At 41.4% G+C, this 26,595-nt stretch overlaps 2 protein-coding genes across 7 annotated transcripts in view; one reads left to right on the top strand and one right to left on the bottom strand.

The window, feature by feature from the left end:
• Nsdhl (NAD(P) dependent 3-beta-hydroxysteroid dehydrogenase NSDHL) overlaps positions 1–17,859 on the bottom strand; it is a 37,747-nt gene extending 19,888 nt beyond the window's left edge. The window contains exons 1-3 of one of the 6 annotated variants that reach the window (XM_006998507.4): positions 17,709–17,859; positions 12,485–12,601; positions 4,999–5,157 (exon numbers count right to left, since the gene is read on the bottom strand). In XM_006998507.4, the coding sequence (XP_006998569.1) occupies positions 4,999–5,157; positions 12,485–12,559 (234 nt within the window). In that variant the 5' untranslated portion in view covers positions 12,560–12,601; positions 17,709–17,859. Of the gene's footprint in view, positions 1–4,998; positions 5,158–12,484; positions 12,602–14,757; positions 14,924–17,708 lie in introns of those variants that run through there. The other 5 variants (XM_076562654.1, XM_076562652.1, XM_076562651.1 and 2 more) reach the window with 5 other exon arrangements.
• A 23-nt stretch (positions 17,860–17,882) lies between these two features.
• Positions 17,883–26,000, top strand: Cetn2 (centrin 2). The gene is made up of 5 exons (XM_006998506.4): positions 17,883–18,089; positions 20,180–20,338; positions 20,637–20,765; positions 24,874–25,011; positions 25,416–26,000. The coding sequence occupies exons 1-5, from the start codon at positions 17,898–17,900 to the stop codon at positions 25,503–25,505; spliced, it is 708 nt and encodes a 235-aa protein (XP_006998568.2). The 5' UTR covers positions 17,883–17,897; the 3' UTR covers positions 25,506–26,000.
• Positions 26,001–26,595: the final 595 nt, after the last annotated feature.

Consider the following 26,595-nt stretch of genomic DNA (forward strand, 5'->3'; position numbering starts at 1 on the left):
GTTTAGTGATCCTGTCTCAAAAATGAGGTAGAAAGCTCTTTCTAGTGAAAGAGACCTGATGCCAACCTGTGGCCTCCACAAACATGTATACTTGTCCACGCCCTCATGAACAGAGAAAATAATCTGAGAGGGTAACTGACATGGCCATGAGAAGTTATGTAAAGGAGAGAATTTGTATAACAATATAAAGAAAGAGAATGAACACATGAGAGAGGCTAAGATACAGGGAGAATATAATAAAGACTAAAACAGAGGCCTAGATATTTTAAAGAAAATCCTGAAGCCATGAGCAGAAAAGCCAGATGACTTACGAAGAACAACAATCTGAACTAAAAGCTTCATGTCAGCTACAAAAGATACCACAAGACATGGGGGCTGCAGAGATGGCTCAGTGGTTAAGAGTACCAGCTGTTCTTCCAGAGGACCTGAGTTTGATTCTCAACACCCACATGGTGGCTCACAACCATCTATAACTCCAGTTCCAGAGGATCTGATGCCCTCTTTTGACATCTGCAGGCACTGCACACATGTGGTGCATAGGCACACATACAGGCAAAACACCCATACACATAAAATAAAAATAAAATCTCCAAAAAGTAGTATGTAATCTATATCTTAATACAGTAGATCTTGAACTACTTTGAGACCCTGCTTTCAGTTGGTAAGCATCTTTTTTCATCTGGTTGTTTGGAAGGCAGAACCGGGAGCTAAACAGAGTGCATTGAGAGGGGGTTCTTTGGCTGACAGCAATGGAAGGCTGAGGCAAAAAAAAAAGTGTTCCCCTGTCATGTTCTTTACTTGCATCATGTCTGCCTTTCTTTCCTTAGCTTAGAATTCAGGACCCACTGTTAGAGCTTTGCCTTATTCCTCTGACCCTTTATCACATTTGTCTGGCAAACTGTATGCCCTGGTTCAATGCACCTTGCCCGCAGTCCTTGCCTATACTTGAGAGGCTGAGTGTGACTAGAGAACATGCTATGTTGGGAGGGTCTTCCTTTGGAATCAGATACAGGTGTGGGAAGTCTTTTACCAGTGCTAGGGTTACAACCTGAAGGAGATTTTGATGTATCACCCCGGTGACTGCATCCAGCACAGTTTAGAGGTGACTGTGGGGGAACAACAACAATTAGCTGGCTCAGACAAAAGAACAATATCCTCAAAACTCTTGGTGAAGAAGACCTTAAGAACAAAACAGGTTTCTATAAGAGACAAGGGTTCTAATCAGGGCACCGTGTCAGTTCTGCCCAAGTTTCCTGCCTGTCCCACTAACTTCACACTTGTCCCCACAATCACATAATCTTATTCTTTGAATTCAATCTCAATCTCTCTGTCCTTCCTGCCCTGTTCACAGTCCCCCCCCCCCTCACTGTGTACTGTCTCTTTGGAGAACCCTGGATGACATGTGACAAGAAGAGAATGGTGTGGGGGATGAAAGTTATACAGGACAACTGCTGCAAGCTGCAGGAAAATGTAATGGAACCCAGCTACTATCACAAAAGCTACTACTTGGAAAAGTCAAGGAGACATTTCCAAATGTCAAGCCATGCCTTAGAAGTCTTGGTGATATTTTAGCTTTTGTATATATATTAGCTGGTTCCTACAGTGATTTTCTTGTAATGCTATGAGTGCTTCCAAGAACTCCTAATAGTGTATTTATCTAAAATAGCTATCAAGCGTCCAAGGCCAAATGATCTTCTGAACTAAGGTAACACCCTTATGGAAACAACGCTGGTCTCCTAGGTCAGGTGGATAGCTTTATTTCTTGTGCAATTTAAGGTAAGACCCTCCTTTCTTATACAGCTTTACTAACATTATAGACTCCTAACTTCTTACCTAGCCACTTCTAGGAATGTAGACTGAGCAGATAAATTCCCTTTCTGATATACTAACTAATGATTAGCTCTCAATTGACCTCCTCCTTTAACCACTCCCTTTTTGGGTTGTAAAAGAAAGCTTGACATGTCACTGCCTGAGGAAAATTCTTACCTGCCTTTATGATCCTGTAGGAATTCAAGCCTGTTGACCTGGCTGGAGGGGAAGGATTGCTATTGCTTGGGTTTATAACTGAATACCCTAGAGAACTTGAGGACAGAGAACTGAGAGGGATAAGGAGGATTTTGACTAGAGAACTTGAGGACGAGATGGAAGATGAGGAAGAGCCAGATGGGGAATGTAGCTAGAGTTTTCCGCCTTGCCCACAGTCAGGACAAATCTCTGTCACCCGCCAGTCCCACAGCCGCTCATTTGAGAGAGACAATTAGGAACTGTTTTTAGCTCCGTTTTAGAATCTTTTTTCTCAAGTTTTAGGTGGAAACTCTTGCCAACACGTTGGGCGCCAGGTATTGATGTAACCAACCGTTTTATTAAATAAGAAACACAGAAATAATGCAAAAGAGAAAGCCGAGAGGTCAGAGCTCAGAGCCAAAATCTCACCCTTCCGCCTGCGGTGTCCCAGCTTCCCAAATGAGCGCTCTATTTCCTGTCTGTTCATCTATTTAAAGAGACAGAAAAGCCACAGCTATCTCACCTCACCAGTTCCTCAGTTGGTCCTGTTTCCTCAGACTGGAAGCTTCTGTGTCCTCATTCCAATAGCTCTCAGCTGAACTGTGTTGCTCCAAAGCCTGAAAGCTTAACCAGCCAAATGCTTCTAGTTTCTGGTCCTCACGCCTTATATATCTTTTTGCTTTCTACCACCACTCCCTGGGATTAAAGGCTGGCTTTCTGGGATTAAAGGCGTGTGCCACCACCACCACACTCTTGCAATGGCTCTAATAGCTCTGACCCCCGGGCAACTTTATTTATTAACATACAATCAAAATCACATTTCAGTATAATTAGATTACCACCACAGGGGAAGTATTAGATGGGTAAGAATGAGATGAGAAGAATCTAGATGAGGCAGAATTAAGATAAAAGAATTAAGATAGAACTTAAAGGGGACTGAAGATAAGCAGAGAGAAATCAGGCAAGAAAGGAGCTAGATAGACATGAGAACAGAACTGAAGCTGTGTAGATAGGATTTTATCCCTGAGGAACAAAGTAGACGGACAAAGAGCTTGGTGTACTTAGATTCATTTCCTGAAAATAGTTCTTGCCATTTATAGTTTCTCTTCTGGGCCCCTGGGAAGAATATTATTGAGGCTGGTATGTGGTGGTATTGTGTTCCCCAAAATATTGTGCACCCTAATAAACTTATCTGGGATCAGAGACAGAACAGCCACTAGATACAAAGGCTAGAAAATGGTGGCACTCACACCTTTAATCCTAGCATTCCAGAGGCAGAAATCCCTCTGGATCTTTGTGAGTTCAAGGCCACATTGGAAGCAGCCAGGCATGGTGACACGCGTCTTTAATCCCAGAAAGTGAGCCTTTAATCCCAGGGAGTGATGGTAGAAAGCAGAAAGATATATAAGGCGTGAGGACCAGAAACTAGAAGCATTTGGCTGGTTAAGCTTCAGGCTTTCGAGCAGCAGTTTGGCTGAGGTTCATTTGGATGAGGACTCAGAGGCATCCAGTTTGAGGAAACAGGATCAGCTGAGGAACTGGCAAGGTGAGGTAGCTGTGGCTTGTTCTGGTTCTCTGATCTTCCAGCATTCACCCCAATACCTGGCTCAGGTTTGATTTTATTAATAAGAACTGTTAAGATTCCTGCTACACTGGTCCTTTAATATATTCAAGAGACAACAAAGGGGCTATGGAGCCAAAGCTGGTGAGGATACTGTACAGAGAGTGACAGTAGAAATGACCAGAGTTGGTCCTGCTGCAGTAGTAGACGACAGGAGTAGGGAGAGATAAAAACAGTACCCAAAGTACAGTGTCTGCCAGAGAGAACATACTTATTGGGGAGGACAGGTCTAGGCTAGGGAATGACAATGAGAGTACAGGACTAGAGCATTAATTGCAAAGGAAAGGAGACAAAACCAGCAAGGCTATCTTCTTAAGCATCCAATTAGACAATAGTACCAGAAATGCTGATGGTGTCATCATCAGCAAGGAGATGAAACCATTATGGAATGAAATGAGTCACTTGGGAAGGGAAAGGAATAAGTATGGATAGCTGCCATAAACAGACACAACAGCTTTGCTGAGCAACTTGGCAATACCTAAAAATATTCAGTATATAAATATCCCATACAACATGGATGGAACTTGAAAGCATTGTGTTAAAAAAAAGCTGGCCACCTATAAAATTTGCAGAACAGTGAGAATGGAACTAAAGTGGATGAGTAGCGCTCAGGGGCTGGGATGAGAGTGGGAAGTGAACAGGTATAAGATTTCCTTTTGAAGTAAAGATGTTCTGGAAGATAATGGGGAATGACTGCACAGTTTTGAAAAGCTGCTGAAAATTATTTCAGTGTACATTTCAAAAATGTGAATTTGGGGGCTGGAGAGGTGGATCAGCAGTTAAGAGCATGCACTGCTTTTTCAGAGGACCCAAGTTGAGTCCCAGTACCCACATCAGATGACTTACAACCACCTGTAACTCAAACTCTGATGTGGGATGGAATATAACACCTACCTCTGGCTTCTGTAGATACCTGCACTCACATGCACATACCAACATAGACGTAGACATATATATATATATAAATTTTTAAAAACATGAATTTTTATGGCATATGAACAATATCTTACTTAAATGGAATAAATACCATATGGCCTAGCATCTGCATAGTCTAAGGCAGCAGTTGGCATGCTGCAACCCATAATATGTTTGATGAGATGAAATGTTTTGGTAAAGTTTGCTTGGCACTCTCTGCTCACTGGACTATGACCCATGGCTGCTTTCATGTTCCTATGACACAATAAAGCTCCTGCGACACAGACAACAGTCATTCATTCTGAATACTGACAACATGGTATGTGAAATTATTTCCTGTAACTTCGATATTTTTCAAAATATATATTTTTTCAAACTATAGTTTTCCTGGCCTTTGAGCACTTGGTTTTCCCTTCAGGGCCCTGTGGGAAGTTATTGAGGCTGAGTGGGTCCCTTACCTGTTGGCTGCAGAGATCACCTATAAAGAACTGCACCTGGGGGTTATCAAACCCTTGGCGGATATCAAATACATTGACAGCATAGCCTCGTGCCAGCAACTGTTCCACCATGTGCTGCCCCAGGAACCCAGAGCCTCCAATCACCGTGCACTTCTTAGCCTGGGGAAAGAGATGGCAAGAGGTCCAGAATTGTGAAGATGGAAGTGATAAAAGCATACACATCTGTTTGTCTAAAACTGCCTGAGCTCAGGGAAAAGCTTGGTATAACTGTATTTGATCACCAGTGTCACCTCTTCTCCTGGATTTAACAAGGAAGGAAGAGAAAATTAATAACACTAGGCTAGCCTGGTAAATTTGATGATATAATCCACATTTTATATTTAGTGGAAGGGAATTAAAATTCCTATGATCACACCAGACAATATAAAGAAGCAAAAAAGCCAAAGGCAGTGCCTTCTTGCTCCTGATTGGCAATCCCTGGCCAGAAAAAATAAACCTAGCCATTTGAGAGTTTGTAATGAAAGCATCTGTCTCCAAACTCACAGGACAGTAATTTTCTTTGCCTCCATGCCCACAAGGAGGGTGGCTCTTGTGACTCTAAGCTGACCACTTAACCCCTTCCTGCCCATGTATTAAAAGCCATGCTGCTGGGTTCTCCAGGCAGAATTGGGGAGCCATTCATCACTCACACCCAGGGCTTTGCTGTGCCCTCTCTGAACTTGGAGGGACTGATGAATCAGCACTGGGGTGTGGTATTAGATTCCAGTCTCCCCAGCGTGACCAATTTCTTGGTTAAACTCCAACTCTGGGAAGTAGGGTAATGGAAGGATAGTATACCACCTGCAGGTGCATAAATATTAGGACTCCAGGATATCAATGCAGATATTCACTGGCACCTGCTCAATAATCTGGCCACCTGCATTAGTAACCTTTTCTCATCACTGTAAGAAAATATCTGTCAGATGCAACTTAAGGAAAGAAGGATTTATTTTATTTCTGACCAGGAGCAAATCCACCTACCCATCTAATCATGCCAGGAAGCAGGGAAAAAGGGAACATGTGATCCCTTTCCGTTTCAGAAAGAGGTCACATAGGAAAGCAAGAAGCACTGTCTCCTTTGGGCCATATAGTCCAAGGCCATGGGCAGAGCAAATACCACTACATTTCTCCTTTTTATCTAAATAAGAAGGTTCTAAACCTAATGCAAACTATAAACAAAAATGGAACTACAACCAACAAGAACAACTTTAAACAAGAAACATATGCTAAATGTCCAGACCATAGGGAAATGGCACAGCCATATCTGAATGGAATGGCAGAAGTCATAAAGCCAGCATAGCTGCTTGATAAAGATCCAGCAAAGCTGAGCCACATGATGGCTGCCATGCCACCTTTGGCTTTCATCTGTTACATACTTGGGGCACTTTTAATATCTGTACAAATTGGGGATGTTGGATTGATGGAAAATTCCTTATGAATCATTTATGCCTTCTCCCAGGAATGCTGCTTCTAAGCCCACCCAGGAAAGTCCTGAACTATCCCCCAAAACTTTGAGGGAGCTATCCTTACTACTTGAAGGTCTTCCTTATGCCTTAGAGGTTGTGACACATAAAGAAGCCAGAGGTCTCTTTATGGGGCTATGAGACATTCTTGAAACATCTGCCCCTGTACTTACACAGGAACAAGATATTTAAAACAAAGTAAAATTAAAAAGGTCAACAGGATTCGGCGGGCTAGAGGAATTGTCCACAGTTGAGATTACAAGGCTCTTCCCACTGTACACTCAGACAATTACATGGCATACAACTCTGCCCTACATAGAGACATATTGATAAGTAAAGTATGGAGTGGAAAGATGATAAACATATGAGGTGTTAGGACCTCCCTCTCTTAGAAGTTAGTTCATGTAGAGTCACTATAATGTCATATGACCAAGGAACAACAGAATGCCAGGATTAGACATATAGACAAATTCTATAAGGATATAAATGTGGACATTGATTGTATTATGTCAGAATTTGAATAATAACTGCAGTAGCGTTGGCCTGAGGATTTTTCCTGGGCACTTTGACCACTAAGAGTTAATAATACATTGCTTGAGACATGGCAAAATGCCCAGGGTGGTTGAAGATTTTGTTTTGCTCTAGTGTCCTTGAAGCAACCAAAGCAACCAGCCTGAGCACAGGCTGCCATATGCCTCTATATTCTCAAAAATTGGTTTATGGGTTTAAGAGTAAGAATGATAACTCTGGCCGGGCGGTGGTGGTGCACACCTTTAATCCCAGCACTCGGGAGGCAGAGGCAGGAGGATCTCTGTGAGTTCGAGGCCAGTCTGGTCTCCAAAGCGAGTTCCAGGAAAGGCACAAAGCTACACAGAGAAATCCTGTCTCAAAAAACCAAAAAAAAAAAAAAAAAAAAGGATAACTCTGTTTATTAATGATGTCAAAACTTGAAAGAAAATGCTTGAAAATGAAAACTTTGTTCTGTTATAGTTTATTAATGATGACTCAAAGATGAGCAAAAGGAAGTAAAACACATGTCCCAAATCAAAAATGTTTTGGAACATCATGAATTTATCCATGCTAATTAAATTCTATATAAATAAACACACACTCTGGCTGCTAGTCAGTCAGGCTGCAAGATTCTCCTGACCACCATGGCCTGGCTCACTTCCTTCTCCCTCCTATTCCTTACACCATCTGCAGGACTCATCCACCGCCAGGGATGGCTCCCGGCAGGTAAATGGCAAATTACTCCAATAGCTGTCCTATCCTGATGAATCTGACTCTAGTACCTAATATGTTCTTAGCTAAGATACAAGAGGATTGTACCCATAACTATCCAGTCTTCAACCTCATCAAAGACCCAAGAAGGAAAATAATATTACCATGGTTTAAAGGATACAGGCCATCATGGTGGGAAGACATGATAGCAGGAGAGGCAGGTGGCTATATTGCATTCCTGGTCAGAAGAGAGGGAGGTACAGACACACAGACACACACTGACACACAGTGGCATTTCTGGTCAGAAGAGAGGGAGGAAGATAGAGACAGACAGACAGAAAGACACAGACACACACGCACACACTCAGCTGGCTTTTTCCTTTTTATTCAGTCTGGGATTCCAGCACACGGGATGCAGCCACCAACATTTAGGGCAGGTCTTCCCTTGTCACAGTTAAATCTATCTGAAAACAACCTCACAGACATTCCCAGAGGCATGTCTCCTAGGTGATTACAAATCTAGTTATGTTGACAATGAAGATTACCCATCACACTACCACTGTTCCTAAGGAGGGCCTGTAATAGCTTTCCTCCTCCCTGAGGTCTTTCCAAAGTTGTATCTGGGCTTCTCTAAGATGACAGACCCCAATTTTCTTAGCTTGTATAGAGTTAGTCAATGTTGGCTATGTGGATAGTCAAGAATAAAGCAACCAATCTTCCCCCTTTTTAATAATTTTAAAAAGATTTATCTTTATTTTACATGTATGGGTATATTGCTTGCATGTATGCTTGTGCACTGTGTGCATGCAGTGCCTGTGAAGGCCAGAAAAGGGTGGCAAATCCTCTGGAACTGGAGTTACAGATGGCTGTGAGGCATTATGTGGATTCTGGGAAATGAACCTGGATCTGGAAGAGCATCAGTTGCTCTTAACCAGCCCACCAACCTCCCCTCTTGTACCTTAAACATTGGACATAACTAAGCTTTGTGACATACTCAGGACTTGTCAGAGCCAGGTACTGCCTGCAGATTTACCTCTCACTTAATCAAGGTATCCGTTCTGAAATGGCTCTCATAATCTGTAGAAATGATCAGCCTCATTACAGCCTATCAACTGCATCTCTGGCAGTCTCTTCCTTACATCTCTTTCTACCTCAGTTGCATAGGCAGATTGTATGCACTTAGAACCACTCTGGTTTTTCTTGTTTTATTAAAAGTCTGGCCAGTTCTCAGAGCTCACTGCTGATACTCTCTAGCACCTCTAGGTTCAGGGATTACATAAGGCTCGTGGCCTAATTGTTTTTAAATAAATCAATTTATGGGCTTAGTGGTTAAGAGTGCAGATGGCTTAGTGGTTAAGAGTGTTTGCTATGCAAAGATACAACATGAGTTCAAATGCCCGGCACCAATATGAAAGAAAAGTCAGGCATGGCTGAACATGCTGGTAACCCCAGATTTAAGGAACAGAGACACAGATTCTGAGAGCTTACTAACCAGCCATATTAGGCAAAACAGCAGTCTTCTAGTTTACAGAGTATAGCAGTTTGAGTAAGAATGTCCCCCATAATCTTGGCATTTGAATCCTTGTTCCCAGTTGGTGATGCTGTTTGGATAGGTTTATGAGATATAGCCTTGCTGAAAATATGTCACTAGGGGTGGGCTTTGAAGTTTCAAAGTCTCCTGTCATTCCCAGTACTCTCTCTTGGCTTCATGCTTACGTTTCAATATGTGATTGCTCATCTTGCTGCTCCAGCCACCGTGTCTGCCTACTGCCAAGCATCCCTGCAGTAATGGTGATGGACCTTTATCCCTCTGGAATCATAAGCCCAAATAATCCCTTTATTCTACGAGTTGCCTATGTCATGGTATTTTATCACAGCAATAGAAAAATTATTATGGTGAGAGACTATCTAAAAGAAATAAGGCAGAGAGCAATGAAGACACCCAATGTCTTCCTTTAGCCTCTTTGTATAAACATACGGGTGTGCACATCTGTACACTCACTTGCATGAACCACGCAAGTACACGCATACACATATATACATGCACACACACGTTTAAAAAACTCATGTATTTGTTTATGAATTTATGGATTTATTTATTTATGGAAACAGGGTCTCTCTATGTATCCCTGGCTGTACTGGAATTTCTTATTTAGACCAGGCTAGCCTTGAACCTACAGAGATCTGTTTGCTTCTGTCTCCCAAGTCCTGGGATTTAAAGGTATGCCATCATGCCTAGCTGTGGTGGTATTGTGTTCCCCAAAATATTGTGCACCCTAATAAACTTATCTGGGGTCAGAGACAGAACAGCCACTAGATACAAAGACTAGAAAATGGTGGCACTCACACCTTTAATCCTAGCATTCCAGAGGCAGAAATCCCTCTGGATCTCTGTGAGTTCAAGGCCACATTGGAAACAGCCAGGCATGGTGACACGCGTCTTTAATCCCAGAAAGCGAGCCTTTAATCCCAGGGAGTGATGGTAGAAAGCAGAAAGGTATATAAGGCGTGAGGACCAGAAACTAGAAGCATTTGCTTGGCTAGTTAAGCATTCAGGCTTTTGAGCAGCAGTTCAGCTGACAACCATTCTGGATGAGGACTCAGAGGCCTCCAGTCTGAGGAAACAAGACCAGCTGAGGATCCAGCGAGGTGAGGTAGCTGTGGCTTGTTCTGGTTCTCTGATCTTCCAGCATTCACCCCAATACCTGGCTCAGGTTTGATTTTATTAATAAGACCATCTAAGATTCCTGCTACACCTACCTCTCATTTCCAGATTTAAATGTGACTAATCAGTAATTTACTCTTGGATAGGACGACATGGATTTCATCCTTACACTGATATAGTGATAACTGAGCCAATGGCTAGTCAGTAGATTTTATAGTGATTAGAATCAAACTAGCCTCTGTTCAGAGATGTCAAACATGTAAAGGCTAATGTCTTTAATCATATGTCTAAGGCTATGTGAGGAGGCCATGTGAAATTATCACTAACTTTTTGTGGCCACAGAAGAAAAAAAAAAGAGAGAGTTAAGTACTGATAAAAATGAAATTTCAGATAAGAAGCAAGTAGTAAGACTCCAGAATAGACTAAATGGATGAATGAGCATCTCGGAGATGATAGTATTAATAATAGTAGAGGAATGCGCTCCGAGTGGGGTATATAGCTCAGTGATAGAACATATCTGTTAGGTTATATCTGTTTGATTTCGAGTACCACAAAGTAATTTAATTCAATTGTATTATAATCTCAAGAGCATGGCTGGGGCCCCTGGGTTTTCTCCATCTGCTTTTACTTTTTCTTCAGCTGGATGGTGTTTTTTTTTTTTTTTTTTTTTTTTTTTTAAGAGTGGTCCTATGTAGAATATGCAATAATATTTTTTCTTAGTAGTTTACATTTAGACATTATTTCTTAGAAAGTCACTCAGTGGAAAAAAGAGCTCATTCCAAAGCATTAAAGAAGGTTGAAGAGCTGAGCGGTGGTGGCGCATGCCTTTATTCTCCCAGCAATTGGGAGGCAGAGGCAGGTGGATTTCTGTGAGTTCAAGGCCAGCCTGGTCTACAGAGTGAGTTCCAGGACAGCCAGGTCTACACAGAGTCCAAAAACTAAAAGCCAAAAACAAAAATAAATAAATAAATGAATAAATAGAAAAAAAAGGTTGACAATACTAGCAGTTTATTATGATGATTTTTGGCCACAGGTCTTTGACCAAAGATGCCCACATGAAGCCTTATTTGAGCTCTACACCAATTCTAGTTTGATTTGGTGGCCCCAGAATCATCTTGGAGAATATCTAATTTACTAATATTTGATAGACATATTTTGGAAGTGTGATGTTTATCAAGAGTGAACTATATCACAATAACTTGAAGACCTGACCTATGTGAAGAACCTCCAGAAGGCTTGACAATGATGAGGCAACAATTCCTTCAAGTCTCTTGTGAGACTCTTAGGGGCTACTGCCACCATCTGAGAAGACTTCTACCATTCCACTAGGAAGTCTAGGTAAATCAACATGTCTAGATGACAGCCAACATTTACTACCACCACATGCATGAGTCTACTTTGGAACATGCACACCAGAGGTGCCTGCATGATTGCAGCTAGATGAACAAGCCCAGGGAAGACTAGTGTAAAATCTAACTGGGCCCAGAGTCATGAGCAAAGATGTCATTACTCTAAAAAATTATTATTATATTGTTGTGTATAGGTGTTTTACCTGCATGTATGTCTGTGCACCATGTGCATTCAGTACTCTCTAAAGGCAGAAGAAGGGGATGCGCTGGGATTGGAGTTACAGATGGTTGTGAGTTGCCATGTGGGTGCTGGGGACTGCACCCAGGTCCTGTGCAAGAGCAGCTGGTGCTCTTAACCACTGAGCCATCACTACAGCTCCAATTATTGTTTTTTTAAACCCTTGCTTTCTGATTCTTTTGTTATACAGCAATAAGTAACTGGCACATCTTAAATCAAAGTATATAATACACAAAAACATAGCCAACCAGCACTGACTGAACAAATAGATTAAGTACATTTAAAAATACACAGGTAATATCAATGGCTTAACTTTCCTCTACCTTTTTGTTTTGTTTTTTGAGACAGTGTTTCTCAGTATAACAGCTCTGGCTGTCCTGGAACTCACTATAAAGACCAGGCTGGCCTTGAACTCACAGAGCTCCACCTGCCTCTGCCTCCCGAGGGCTAGGATTAAAGGCATGCGACACTACAGTCTGGCCTCCCCTACTTTTTTAATGCTAGTACTTACTTTGGAAATGTCTTTTCCCAAACGTGTCCCTGTGACCTGGCCTCTCTTTGACTCACCACCAACTGCTTGTTCCATTATGGCTCAAACTACAGTCTTGTTTGCAATCAACTCTTCTTCCTAAAGATGTAATTAGAGAAAGACATTAATAGTATGTAAAGCAAAGCATCTTTAGCTGTTATGGGCAAGTGTTCATAAATAGCTGAGCCATAGCTATACCTACCAGCCAAAGTACCCTGTGCATATCCCTGTGCTAGAGGCTGCTCTCCCAGGGTATCGTGGGCCCTTTAATTTACAGAGCACTTGGATTAGAGGTAGGATAGGAAGCCAGATAAATAACCTCCTTCACTAGTCATACTAAAAATCTTTGGGTTGTGGTTGGAGAATGGTGGCAACCAAGCACTTCACAATGGGAGAGAGGAGTAACCAAATGTAATGATGCTACCAAAGAGAAAAGTGCAGCCCGGGTGAAGACCTCCCCTCTTCTTTTACTTACAATATCAAGTTGCAAACACAAAGAATGTATTTACTGATGCAATATGTATAAATGGCAAAATGTACCAGACATAAAAGAGTCTACCCATGAAAGAAAACACAGAGAATGCCACTGGGGAAAGAATTGTCAGGCAGCCAGCACTGACTGGGTCTTGTGATGGCTCCAATCCAATTTCCACAGCCTGATACTTTCAAACAATTGGTGCATCATACATCCCCAGAGGATTTGATTTTATGAGTGTATATATTTTGTGGGCATAAATTTCCTTGAAATGGATATTACAACCCTCAATGTTTGATGGGTCATTTATAGAGAAGTTTTATAAACTCACAGTGGAAGTTATCAGTTGTAATTATTAATCTTGTCAAACTGACAAGATTTAGAACCATCTCTAGGAGGCTTCTAGGCATGTCTGTAAGGGCATTTCCAGAGAAGTTTAACTAAGGTGCAAAGACATACACTGAATGTGGTTGACACTACTCCATGGACTGGTATCCTGGACTCAATAAAAATGAGAAAGCAATGGAGATGTGACTCAGTGGTTAATAATAATTGCCGCTCTTGTGGAAGAACTGTGCTTGGTTCCCAGCCCCCACATGGTAGCTTACAACTGTCCTTAACTCTAGTGCTTGGGGATCTTACACCCTATTCTGACCTCTGTGAATACCAGGTATGTATGTAATGCACATATATACAATTCAGACACTACACTTATACACATAAAATAAAATTTAAAAATCTTAATTCTTTTTAAATTAAAATAAATGAGAAAGTGAGTTGAGCACCAGCATTCGTTTCTCTCTGCTTCCTGACTACAGATGCAATGTGACCTGCTACCTTATGTTCCCGATATCATGAGTGCCTTATCATGACAGACTGTATTCTCATACCATACTAAAACCCTGCCTTCCATAGGTTGCTTTTCCCCAGGTATTTTCTCACAGCAACAAGAAAAATAACCAATACATCAGTTCAGTATATTTCAGAACTTGTCTTTTCCTGGGTCTCTGTGCATATATCTAATGAATATGGATAGTTAACCTGCAGCTCTGTGCCTGCTCCATCTCTCTCTTTATTGCTCACTCCCTGCACACTTGCAGGGACTTGACATCTACTCACCTCAAACATATGTGGCTGTAACTGGACTCATGTTTCTATGTATATTAGGACAGAAGTTGCTGGAGAACAAGAATCAGGGCACCTTGTACCAGTCTTGTAAGTAGTCTGAGCTGGCATGCTTGCTGTTGAATCATAGGCATGCAAGACAGGGCCTAGCATAGGCAGGCACTCACCTGCCTGCTGGCCTCAGGACTCATGAATGCCTACTCCTCACTTTGCAAATAGATTTGTCAGATCCTCAGGGAAGTAAATGAGAAGGCAGATGGCATAAATGGAGGCAAGAGGATTCTCATGTCTAGCTTGCAACCCTGCCAACATCATTATTAAACTCTAGCAGGAGTCTCTGTAGTGTATCTGGGCCATGATGGTCTTCTGCCTGCCTGTGGGATCTTATCATAGTTGCAGGAAGGGAATGCTTCCTACAGGTTTGGAGTCTTGTTGTTTTAAGTTATGCAGTATGTGGTCAGGTGTTACACAGACCTGGGAGATGAATGCAAACTTACTAACCAAGTTTATCCCTGCTTACCTCCACTGCCAAAGCACATATCCCTCCACTCTTCAAAGCTATAAACTAATGAATCCAGAGCCTGTGCCTGGGTTCAAATCCCAGTTCTATCTCTGACTAGGAAATTGTCTTAGGAGTCATTTAAAAGAAATGCAACTGCTTCTTCATTTATAAAACAAATAGCCTTATAAGATCATGGTGAGGGGCTGGAGAGATGGCTCAGAGGTTAAGAGCACTGGCTGTTCTTCCAGAGGTCCTGAGTTCAATTCCCAGCAACCACATGGTGGCTCACAACCATCTGTAATGAGATCTGGCACCCTCTTCTGGCCTGAAGGGATATATGAAAGCAGAAGCAGAACACTGTATACATAATAAATAAATCTTTTTTTAAAAAAAAAAAGATATGAAAAAAAAGAAAAAAAAAAGGTCATGGTGAGAAAGAAAATCAAGTGGAAAACAAAGACAAAGCCTGTAGCATAGTGCCAAATACTTGTTAAACACCCTGCTAAAAGCAGCTATTATCATCATATATATTATTTCTCTAGCAGCGGTCTACTTTATCTCACCTCCTAATAGTCCTCTTCTGAACTCCACCACTACTTTATACCTCTCCAGCTTACCTGAGGCCATGCTGTGTATACTTAATACAGGCTGCTTAGTATGCACAAGGCCCTGGCTTTGATCCCCAGCACAGAAAGAAGGAAACAATGAGTAAGACAGAAACTCTCAGGCAAACATGGGTAGAATAAACTTTCCTTCCCCACTGCATTCAAGGTAGAGCATAACAATTTACCCCAAAGTGCTTCACCTAGTTCTTAATTCTGTTCTAAAGTACAGAAAATTTCAACATTCCACTACTCAAAGCTTGGTACAAGAGGTAGGAAGAAATATGGGCTCAAATTGGGCTAGATAGGGGCGGGAGGTCTCAGGTGAGCCATTATTTCCCTGGACTCTGTCTTTTCACAGACCTGATATGCCACATGTCTCTCACTTCTTCATGTCAGCTTGACTACTTACTTTTAGGACACAGAAGGTACCCAGCTTTGAATTTACTAGATGCCACTCAGGGTCCCCACTTACTATACCAGAGCCTAGCTTCTACTGGCTCTGGTATAAGCAAGAGAGATAAGAACCCCACAATCCACTTCAAAGGCATGGCCCTAATGACCTAATAGCCTCCCAGCATATCTCATTCTGTATAGGTTCCACTACCTTCCAATAACACCATGGGTGGGGACCATGCCCCTAATACAGGAACTTTTGAGGAATATTTAAGAATCACTTTTTGCAAAGAGTATGGAGGGACATGAAGTCAAGAAGGTTAGTAGGGGTGAAACTTGGCAGGAGGCTTCAATGGGCTTTATTCTCTAAACGGAAGGTTATAAGCAGGGCACTGACCTGACCAGAGCTGTTCACTGCAAGACTGACTTGGTGGAGCAGGTGTGTATGTTGGTAGAGGGTATATAGGTAAATAACAGGAAATTAAGAAACTACTTACCAACTTGCTGATAGACTAAGGTTCACTGAATACCTAACATGTATTCCTCCCTGCTCCAGGTACTGGAGTGCCAGCAGTGAACAAAAGATGCTTGCCCCATGTGTGCCCACCTTCTAGTGAGGTAACAAAGAACAAAAACATTAAATTTACAGTGACTTAGGAAGTGCAGGTGCTACTATAAAAATAGAGCAAGATGAGGGGCTTGTGTGCAAAATGAATAGGGTGCTTAGAGTAATCTTTCTGAGAAGGTGACAATGGCTGAAGAACTGGAGGGGAAAGATGCAGGTCTAGTCTACAAAAGGGCCAGGTGAAGTGAAAGTTCAGTGAAAGGTGGGAGGTATGTAGGAGGTATGTAGTTCTGGAAGGAGTTAATGGGAGGAGTGGACAGTGAATATGATCAAATACTTGCTAGTGCTTGGTGCAGTGGTAGTGCATGCATTTAATCCCAGCACTCAAGAGGCAGAGGCAGGCAGATCTCTGTGAGTTTGGCCAGACTGGTCTACAGAGTGAGTTCCAGGACAGCCAGGGCTACATAGTGAGATCCTCTCTCAAAACAATGATGACAAAACACTGTATGTATATGTGAGAAAATTCTCAAAGAATTAATATTATATTTTTTAAAAAGTTCATGGGCCTGGGTAAGGCCAATGCAGAAGAAAGTATCAATCACAAAACCAGTATCCTGGGTGGGAGGGAGCTAGGGGTAAGGAGGTGGGTACCAGTGTGGGATGAGGGGAGAAGTTGCATGCCAGGAATTATAGGCTTCTTTGAGAACTCCAGCTCATACTGCTGAGGAAGGGCTGGGGAGGAGCAGAGAGAAAAGAAAGGACACTTCAAGGACAGAACTGAGAGAACCCAGGGGCTGGATATGGGGGATTGCTGCTGGAGGGAATAGAGGAGTCAAATGGGTCACAAAAGTTTTGAATCTGGTTCATGGGTCCAAGGAAAGAGGGCAAAGGGCCTACATTAAATTTATGGGTTGCTGTTAAGTCTCTGGCCTTTCTCAGTTTGAGAGACTGATACCATGTCCTTAATGTCCCCAAACTAATATCCTATGCCTTGAAGGGAAGCAGGAAGCACTGCTGAGGCTGACCTCGGAACACCATTACTCCTGGCATAGTTCCAGGTAACTCCACCCCCCTGCTCACATTCCTCTCACTTCTCTACGCACCCCACCATTTCCAAAATTCCCATGGCTTTGCTCATTCAGGGAGTCTCATTCAGGAATGCTCCTTCCCAAGAGACTTGAATGTCTGCACGTCTAACGGGGCACATTTTGATGACTTTTCTAAAACCAGAAACTCCCCAGCTTATCATCCTGAGAGCTAAAGTGATTCTTGTAGAGCTAAGTTCACAAAGCTTCGCTCGAATTCTGTTTCTAAGCTCCAGCTCCGTGAACCGCTGACACAACGCTCGGCATGCCCTTTTTAGGCCGCAGCTGCCCCATTCAGAGTCACCCCTCCACACAGTTAGGTCAAATCTTTCCTGGCCCCCAGATGCTCTGTATCCCCAACTCGAGTTTTAGAACGTCCCACCCATCCCCTCGCACTTCCTCCCAGTTCTGTCGCCCACAAGCAGCGGCCGCCAAGGGCAAGGCCGCAGCTCTTACCCGGTTTAGACAATCTTGCGGTTGACTTCAGCTTGCTAGCAACCTGCAAACCACGAAATTCAACCCGAGACTGTCACCCTTTTCTATGGAGAGGTATGAGCCCATGATCAGCCGAGCTTCCTTCATCATGTTGATTGGTCTAGCTCTGCTCGGCGCAGCCAATTGAAGCTCGCAGCGCGATTTTGTCCAATGAAGCCAGTCCTTACAACCGCCGCACTGCCCTCTTACCTTGGGGCGGGTCTAGCTAGATTAGCCCCTCCTGCTTCTTCTGCAAACCTATGGGAAGCCGGTGTCGCGCGCGCGGAGCGGTGGGAAAGGCGCCGAGGCTGCGAGTACTTCGTTGCCTTAACTACAGGTCGCAGAGGAGTCCATTTGGCGATGGTAAGTACAGGGAGTTCCATGGACCTTACGCGGCGCCCCCGAGCCCTTCCTAGGCCTCATTGAGGCCCTACAACCTTTCCTGCATGGTTCTTCACGGTGATGCATTAGTTCTTTCTTAGAACTCTATGCAGGAAGGGTAGGAAAGTGTAGCTGCCCGCAGTTAGCTTGCCTGCGCTTAACCACTGCTCCCTCCCCACCCCCAGTCACTTTCAATCACCCCTAACCTGCCTCTCGACCTCTGCTGGTTTTCCTGGAACTGCAGGTGATCATTCTGTTGCAAGGAACACTTAGGCTTCCCACAGACCCTGGCCTCAGTCAGACTCAGGCCTCCTGGCCACTGCCACCTGGCTAAAGTTTATGCATTAGTGCTAAGAGGTTTACTGTGTTCTGATGGCTTTCAGCAGATGCTTTGAGCTTCGCAGACAAGGCACGCAAATACCAAATGGATTGGTTCTTATTATTTTTTCCTGCAAAGTTATCTTAGTAACTTTACATTTGGCCAAATTTAGGAAAAATTAATCGGAGGAACAGAGTTCATGAGAGCTAGCACCATAAGTAGATGTTTTAAGTACATTTCTAGAACTCAGATCCTCGGATTCAGGGACAGTTGATATCTGTTAAGTATCCATAATTGGTTTTTCAGCTAGCTCTCTTTCAGGATGAAGAATAAGGGATTCCCTGGCTTCTAAAATCAATAGTTAAAAAAAAAGAGTCAGAGGTTCATGGAAAGATTAATTGTTCTTTCCAGCAAACTTTGTTATCTCTCAATTTATTAGACAGATCTTTAGAAGCGATTGGTATAAACTTTTTCTGTTAATTATCAGCTGTCTGAGTTAATAGTGGCATTAGAACAGGGAGGGATCATTTTCATCTTTGGTAATGAAAACTGAAGCCACACCATGTTTTTTTTTAATTGAATATACAATATGGAAATTTGTGACAGTCTATTCATAATAAAATGATAAGCTTGTTCCTTACAAACAGATATGGTCTCACTTTTGCTGTTTATTAGCTTTGGAAAAGGAGAAAATTCAAGCATGTTGAATCTTTAGGTAAAAATGATAGTCTCATTCAAAGAGGGTTTATTTTTTTTCCTTTTTGATTTTTCGAGACAAGATTTCTCTGTGTAGTTTTGGCACCTGTCCTGGATCTTGCTTTGTAGATCAGGCTGGACTCGAAATCACAGAGATGGGCCTGGCTCTGCCTCCTGAGTGCCGGGGATTAAAGTTGTGCACCACCACCACTGCCCAGCTTACCAATTCAAAGAGTTTTTACTGTTGTTTCTTTATTTTTAAAATTTTGATTTAAGAAATTTTGATTTAAAAAATTTACTTTCCTAAAGTGACATGATGATTAAAGGTACATAAACTTTCTGTAGCATAAACTTTAAGACAGTGGAAGTTCAGTTATATCCTCTGATGAAAAACTGGTCATGTTAACACCAGAAATTCATATATGTATATTCACTTGCTCAATGTTGATCTGTACAGGAACAAGGAGGAAAATGGTAATAAGTTATTTTAAAACAAAAAGTCCCTTCAAGCTGGTGGCTCCCCAATGAAATATAGTTGTTTTTAATAATGTGATATTTCACATTATTAATAGAAATGATGTTTTAATTTACAGTTATGGTAGAAGACAACCATATTTAATTACTGTATTGCTGATTTTCTATTTTTTACAATGTGGTGGTAAAAACTAAAATATATTTATTAAAACAGTTGTAAATTGAAAGATTTTTCTTCACAGAGGATTTTTTTTCAGAGTTGGGGTTAATTTTACTTCAGCTTTTACACTTGTTATTTGTGTGGGGGAGAAGGAGAGCATGACTTAGGCTGAGCATGGAGGTCAGAGAACAACTTGGAAGAGTTGTTTCTCCTTTTCTACCATGTAGGTCCTGGGTTCCCACTCAGGTTGTCAAGCTTGACAGCAAGACATCTCACCAGCTTACAGAAGTTTATGTAATGTCATATGTGCATTACTCAGAATGGAGCATAAATGAAATAGATATGGGTATCTACAACTGTCATAAATAAAATATGGACTGTGGCTTATAATACTGTGCTTCTGTATTTGTATAATGTCTGAAGGCCTCTAATTTTAAGAAGACAAACATGACATCGAGTAGCCAGAGAAAAAGAATGAGCCCTAAGCCTGAATTGACTGAAGAACAGAAACAGGAGATCCGGGAAGCTTTTGATCTTTTTGATGCTGATGGAACTGGAACTATAGACATCAAGGAACTAAAGGCAAGCTCTCCACATTCCTGCTTTGCCACCTTGTGTTTCCCTGTTGCTTGTCTTTTATCTGTCACCTTTCTCCTTTCTCCCTGTAAAAAGTAACAGAAAAAGGTACCCTGTGTATATTTTACCTGAAACAATGATCTAATTGATAAAGTTGATTACAATTATAAATTAAATCAGCATTACAGTGCTACCTGATCATTTTTCATCATTTTATGAGGTGTTAGGTTAATATCCTCAACAGTCATTTTTGCTTCTACATCATTTACGTGTGTTTATTTAGATGATCTTGTTTTCATTGTAGGTTGCAATGAGGGCGCTGGGCTTTGAACCCAAGAAAGAAGAAATCAAGAAGATGATAAGTGAAATTGATAAGGAAGGGACAGGAAAAATGAACTTTAGTGACTTTTTGACAGTGATGACTCAGAAAATGGTAAGTTAGTTGAGATAATGAGCATACTTTCTATCCATAATGGTAGATACATGGGAATCTAGACATAAAAAGAACTTCATTCAATAAACTCTATACCATTCACATGGTTGAGGATTATATTTTTAATTGAAAGGATTCCTAGGTTTCATTTAGCTTTCTTTTTTTTCTTTTTCTTTTTTTTAAAGATTTATTTATTTATTTATTTATTATGTATACAGTGTTCTGCTTCTGCTTGCATAAATCCCTTCAGGCCAGAAGAGGGTGCCAGATCTCATTACAGATGGTTGTGAGCTACCATGTGGTTGCTGGGAATTGAACTCATGACCTCTGGAAGAACAGCCAGTGCTCTTAACCTCTGAGCCATCTCTCCAGCCCCTCATTTAGCTTTCTTTAAGGTCATAGCATTACAGAAATTATTTTATCTTGTCTCATATAGCCACATGATAATCACAAGCAGTAAAAACCTGTTAACACAGATTTTTCAAATGCTTCTCATTTTAATTTTTTACTTTAATAGTATTAAAAATTAAATTAGCATACAATAAATCAGGTATCGTGGCATTTTCAGATAAATGCTTCTCATTTTGACAATTCAGTATATACAATTGGAGGCACAAGAATTTTGAGCTTTGGAAATGATAAGTTGTTTTGGTACTTCTAAAGTTTCTTTCATCCATCCGTAGTTTTTCAGATCCTTTTAGCAGGTCCAAAGGTTTGAGAGAACATGAACATGTCACCCGAATCAGACCATCTTTACTCTTTTATTGGCCTTCTGGCTTGTTGGTCTGGCTCACCTTCTCTCAGTATACCTGGAGAAAGGTAACCCCTTTCAGGTTCCTCAAGGTGTTTCCCAGGGCACAGGCCATACCTCTTTAACAGTTGATTTGCTTTGAAATCACCATACCTACATTGTGTGTGAGTGTGAGTGTGTGTGTGTGTGTGTGCGCACACACGTGCGTGTGCGTGCGCGCGCACCTTCGTGCATATGCATGTGTGTATTGATTTAAGAAATCAGGAAGCTTGGTATTCTGCAACCACTTAGCAAATCTAATTCACATTTAACACTGGCTCCTAGATTGTTCTTCCTAAGGTTTATCTCCAGTTATAGCTCCTGGCAAGAACCTTCCTGAAATATTTAAGGTTTGAATGTTTTTGAAAATTTTACTCTCTTTTTTGATGGAGTACTCAGGGCCCCAGTAATTCTTTGAAGTCCAGTGTGCAAAATGCCTCTTTCTTCCTCCACCCTTATCAGTATATCTCTGTCTTCTGTTAGCATAAACAATGTATTTTCTCTATTTATAACCCTACTTACTGCTTCTGTATTTCAAAAATGAATCTAGAATCTCCTTGGTTTGTACAGTGTTTTAGATTTCCTTTGTAAAATTACATTTCCTTTGTAACCCCTGAGTTTATGTTAAGTTTACTGACTTTGTCGTCTTTTTCTACAATGGGTCATACTTGTTTTTCTGTGACTGAGGGCATATATCACAATGGCTATCACCAGGACCATGTGGGATGGGGCCAGGGATTTAATCTAAGAAGATATTTTCCACTCTTGGCTTTAGAAGTGGGGAAAGTTCTGAACAGGACAAAGTACAAGCGGGGCAATCAGTATATATACCTAGTAATACCCAATGCTGGGTGTTGGAAAGATGAGCCCCAGCTTACTTCAGAAGTTGTTGTCTTCTGCCTGCAAAAACTGTCCAGCATCACCAGGAGTCTATCCTCCCTACATGATTCATTAGCTCCTTAAACCAGTGCTTATGCTCATTTATCAGGACTTCTTGGCTTTTCCACAAGCTGCGTCTTTTCCTACTGATTCTGAGCTGATTATGAAATAGATGATGAGATAGGAAATAGGCAGGGAATACATTCCACCGTGGACCAGAGAACCTGGCTTGCCTGACTTCCTAACATGGCTCAGTCAGGTTATTGGAGACAAAAGTGTAGCATGAATCTTAAAAGTTCTTATTAATAAAATCAAACCCGAGGCCAGTTATTGGGGTGAACACTGGAAGATCAGAGAGACAGAACAAACCATAGCTACCTCACCTCGCTGGATCCTCAGCTGGTCTTGCTTCCTCAGACTGGAGGCCTCTAAGTCCTCATCCAGAATGGGTCTCAGCTGAATTGCTGCTCAAAAGCCTAAATGCTTAACCAGACCAAATGCTTAACCAGCCAAAATGCTTAACCAGCCAAATGCTTAACCAGCCAAATGCTTCTAGTTTCTGGTCCTCACGCCTTATATACCTTTCTGCTTTCTACCATCATTCCCTGGGATTAAAGGCTTGCTTTCTGGGATTAAAGGTGTGTGTCACCATGCTTAACTGTATCCTTGAACAGAGGGATTTCTGCCTCTGGAATGCTAGGGTTAAAGGCATGTGCTACCACTGCCTGTCCTGATGTTTAATATTGTGGCTGTTCTGTCTCTGACCCCAGGTAAGTTTATTAGGGTGCACAATATTTCGGGAAACAAAATACCACCACATTTCCCCTTTTTTGTCTAAAATTTAAAAAAAGCTTACAACTAATACAAGAAAAACTATCCAATAAGTATATACAATGTATACAGTCAAGAATTACATTAACGATGTCGAGTCCATTAACATTTGACAGATTCAGATAAAAAACTCCATTATATATATAAAACAATGTCCAGTCCAGTAACATTTGATAAACTCAGACAAGAAATTTTCATTACTCATCTTATTTAAAACAAGTAGTTCCTTTTTAAAAGTAGATTCCATAATTTCCCTTTTTATCTTATATCCATATTCTCTCTATTTTCTTTTCATAATAGATTCAGTAGTCTACCTTTTGTCATTTTTATATCTTCCCCTTTTCCTTCAGTGTAGATTCAGTGATCTACCTATTTATCCTATTATTTCTTTATCTTTTTTCTCAGAGTAGATTCGATGATATATTTCATATCTATATTCTCTTTTTCTTTTTGCTTTCTAGGGGTGAAGATATCTTTAGGGAATCTTGAAAAGAAAATTTTTGGGTTAATTGTCAAGTCCTGTATCATTTGTCCAGTCTCTGCATAATAGGAAAGTTCAGGGCTTGTCACAAGTCCTTGTTCAAGTAGTCTGTCAGACTGATCATCTCAGCTAGTCATCTTGAAATTGTCCTGACCAGTTTGTAGTCCAAAGTTGATATTTCTGTGGTGTTAATCAGCTTAATGGCTTTACCATAGTCCATGTGGAATCATCGTTGTAGGATCCTGTCATCTTTTTTGAAGATTTCAAAGTCACTGTTAGGCGTGGTCATGGTTCCCTGCAGACTTTTTTTTTTCCCTCTTCTGTGGTTTGGAGCAATCACAGTCTGATAAATGTCTGTCTCTTGGAACCATGAATGTTCTTTCCTAGAAGAGAATATCCTCACAGCAATTTCTCCCCACCATTTGTCTTGCCAAACTTTTCCAAACTGACCTTTGCAAATGCTTTCTTGTAACACGATGGTCCTGGCAATTGTTCTCTGAACCAGCAACAGTAAACCTTTTGTCCCAGGTAGCAACATCACCGCAGTCACCAACATGATGAGAAGGAGCCAGCAACTCGGAGCAGCAGTCACTGCCTCCATGGTCCCACCACTGTTTGTGGTTCGGTCCTGGCCGAAGCTTCTCCTAGGTTGGCCTTAAACTCGGGATCCTCTTGCCTCTGCCTCCTTCAGCAAATCCAACCAGCGTGCACCACCACAACCGGCCGAGTATAGCTCGGGCCTGAGCTGGGGTCCACAAGGCCCACAGGCAAGTAGCTTTTTCGAGAATTAGTACCACGAATGTTGGGCGCCAGATGTAGATGTAACCAACCATCTTATTAAATACGAAACACAGAGCCAATACAGTGATGAAAGTAAAGAGGTCAGAGCAATAGCTAAGAGCTAAAAACCTTACCCTTCCTCTCACTTCGGAGAGGTAGGACCACCACGAGAGGAAGGGTAAGGTTTTTAGCTCTTAGCTATTGCTCTGATCTCTTGGCTTTCATCTCTGTATTGGCTCTGTGTTTCTTATTTAATAAGATGGTTGGTTAGATCTACACAAAAGGATGACCAAGAAGTGGTAAGGCTGCAGGATATGAGTAACTATCTGTTTTATATTCTGCTAAAGTCCGAGAAAGACACCAAAGAAGAAATCCTGAAAGCTTTCAAGCTCTTCGATGATGATGAAACTGGGAAAATATCATTCAAAAATCTGAAGCGTGTGGCCAAGGAGCTAGGCGAGAACTTGACTGATGAGGAGCTGCAGGTGAGTAATGCCTTAGTCAGAAACTCAACCCCCAACCTTTGAGCCCCCTGGCTTTCCCAGCTTCTGTTTTCTCTACCAGGACAACTTCTTTGAAGGGAAGCTAGTATTCCTTATGCTTCTGGTGATAATTTAATGCCCATGGACCATGCTTCTGGAATACACATGTACAGTTGAACTTACTCTTTTGGGATTCAGGTTTCAGGGTTACATTCTAACTCCTTTTCAATTGATACATTTGACAATATGTGTGATTTGGTTTTCAAATAACTATCACAAAAAGTGACACACTCACATTAGATAGACTACAGTTGTCTTTCCTCATAGCATTATTTGAGGTTTCTTGTCTAGTCACTTTTTAGTTTAGTTTGTGACTTAATCTAAGATGAACCCTTACTGCCGTGCAGGAAATGATTGATGAAGCTGATCGAGATGGAGATGGCGAGGTCAATGAGCAAGAGTTCCTGCGCATCATGAAGAAGACCAGTCTCTATTAAGACCAGTGTTTCTTTTTTTTACTGCAAACACATGTGACTAGATTTAGTGCCTGCCATTTTGTGAAATATGGCTTTTGAGAATTCCCCTCCCCCAACCTCTGGGGTAACTAGCCATGACCTTGAATCTATTTTTGACTTTTGGAAGTTTCTTTGATATTAAGTTCTTTGTACATTTACCTGATGACTAACTCAACAGGACAGAACAAGAGCACATAGTGGGGAAAGGGTCTGAAAGTGAGACTACAGCCACTCCACCTTCCATTACTTCACATTGCTCATACATTTCACACAGCTGCAAACACACAGTGGCTTCTTAGATGTCCATGTGTCCACCTCACCATAAGCCGTGGTTGTTCTAAAATTGTTCTAGTTTTTAGTTGACACCAGAGTGTAGTTTCTTTCCTCTCATAAAACCCAACAAATGCTTGCTGTGTCATTTGGATGTGTGTTAATGCATTTGTTTTGTTTTAAAAATAAAACCTTTCTTAATTTAAACTCTCATTCTTTAAAGGATGACTATTTTTTCTTTAACTGTGAGTCCATCTTATAAACAATTGTATTGAGGGCAGCCTGGTAGATATATAAAATTTGCCATCAGCCTATGGACAAAAAGGGAAATAATTCTTTGCTACTTTTCTGCCATGAATTGTTTCTTGCTTTCAAAACTTGTGAGTTTTTACAACTGGTAGAATTTCCATATGACCTAAGCCTAAATGATGCCCTAAAAGTGGTTCCGGCAAACTGTAAAGCTTACAGAGTCTTGTGGGTAATTTGTGCTTGGACAAAATGGAGAGAGATAGGCAGTAGGTAAGATTCAGGCAATCTTGTGAGTTTATTTACTTAGAATGTTTCATAGAATCTTGGGGTTGGGTTGAGAAGGAAAGGGGTATTATCCAGGTGCCCTCTGGTCCCTGTACAGAATTGCTTATGAGGTAAAGCCAAAGTATGTGGCATTAAAGTCACCTCCATGGTGAGGGTGGGGAACAAGACGGGCTAAAGGGAAATGGAAAATGAACAATGATTGAATACTTATTGATCCTCAAATGAGAAAGAGAGAATGGGTTTTTAAACTTGTGTGGACATTCTAGTC

Source organism: Peromyscus maniculatus, chromosome X (assembly GCF_049852395.1).
Source record: "Peromyscus maniculatus bairdii isolate BWxNUB_F1_BW_parent chromosome X, HU_Pman_BW_mat_3.1, whole genome shotgun sequence".
In the NCBI taxonomy this organism is placed as follows: Eukaryota; Metazoa; Chordata; class Mammalia; order Rodentia; family Cricetidae; genus Peromyscus; species Peromyscus maniculatus.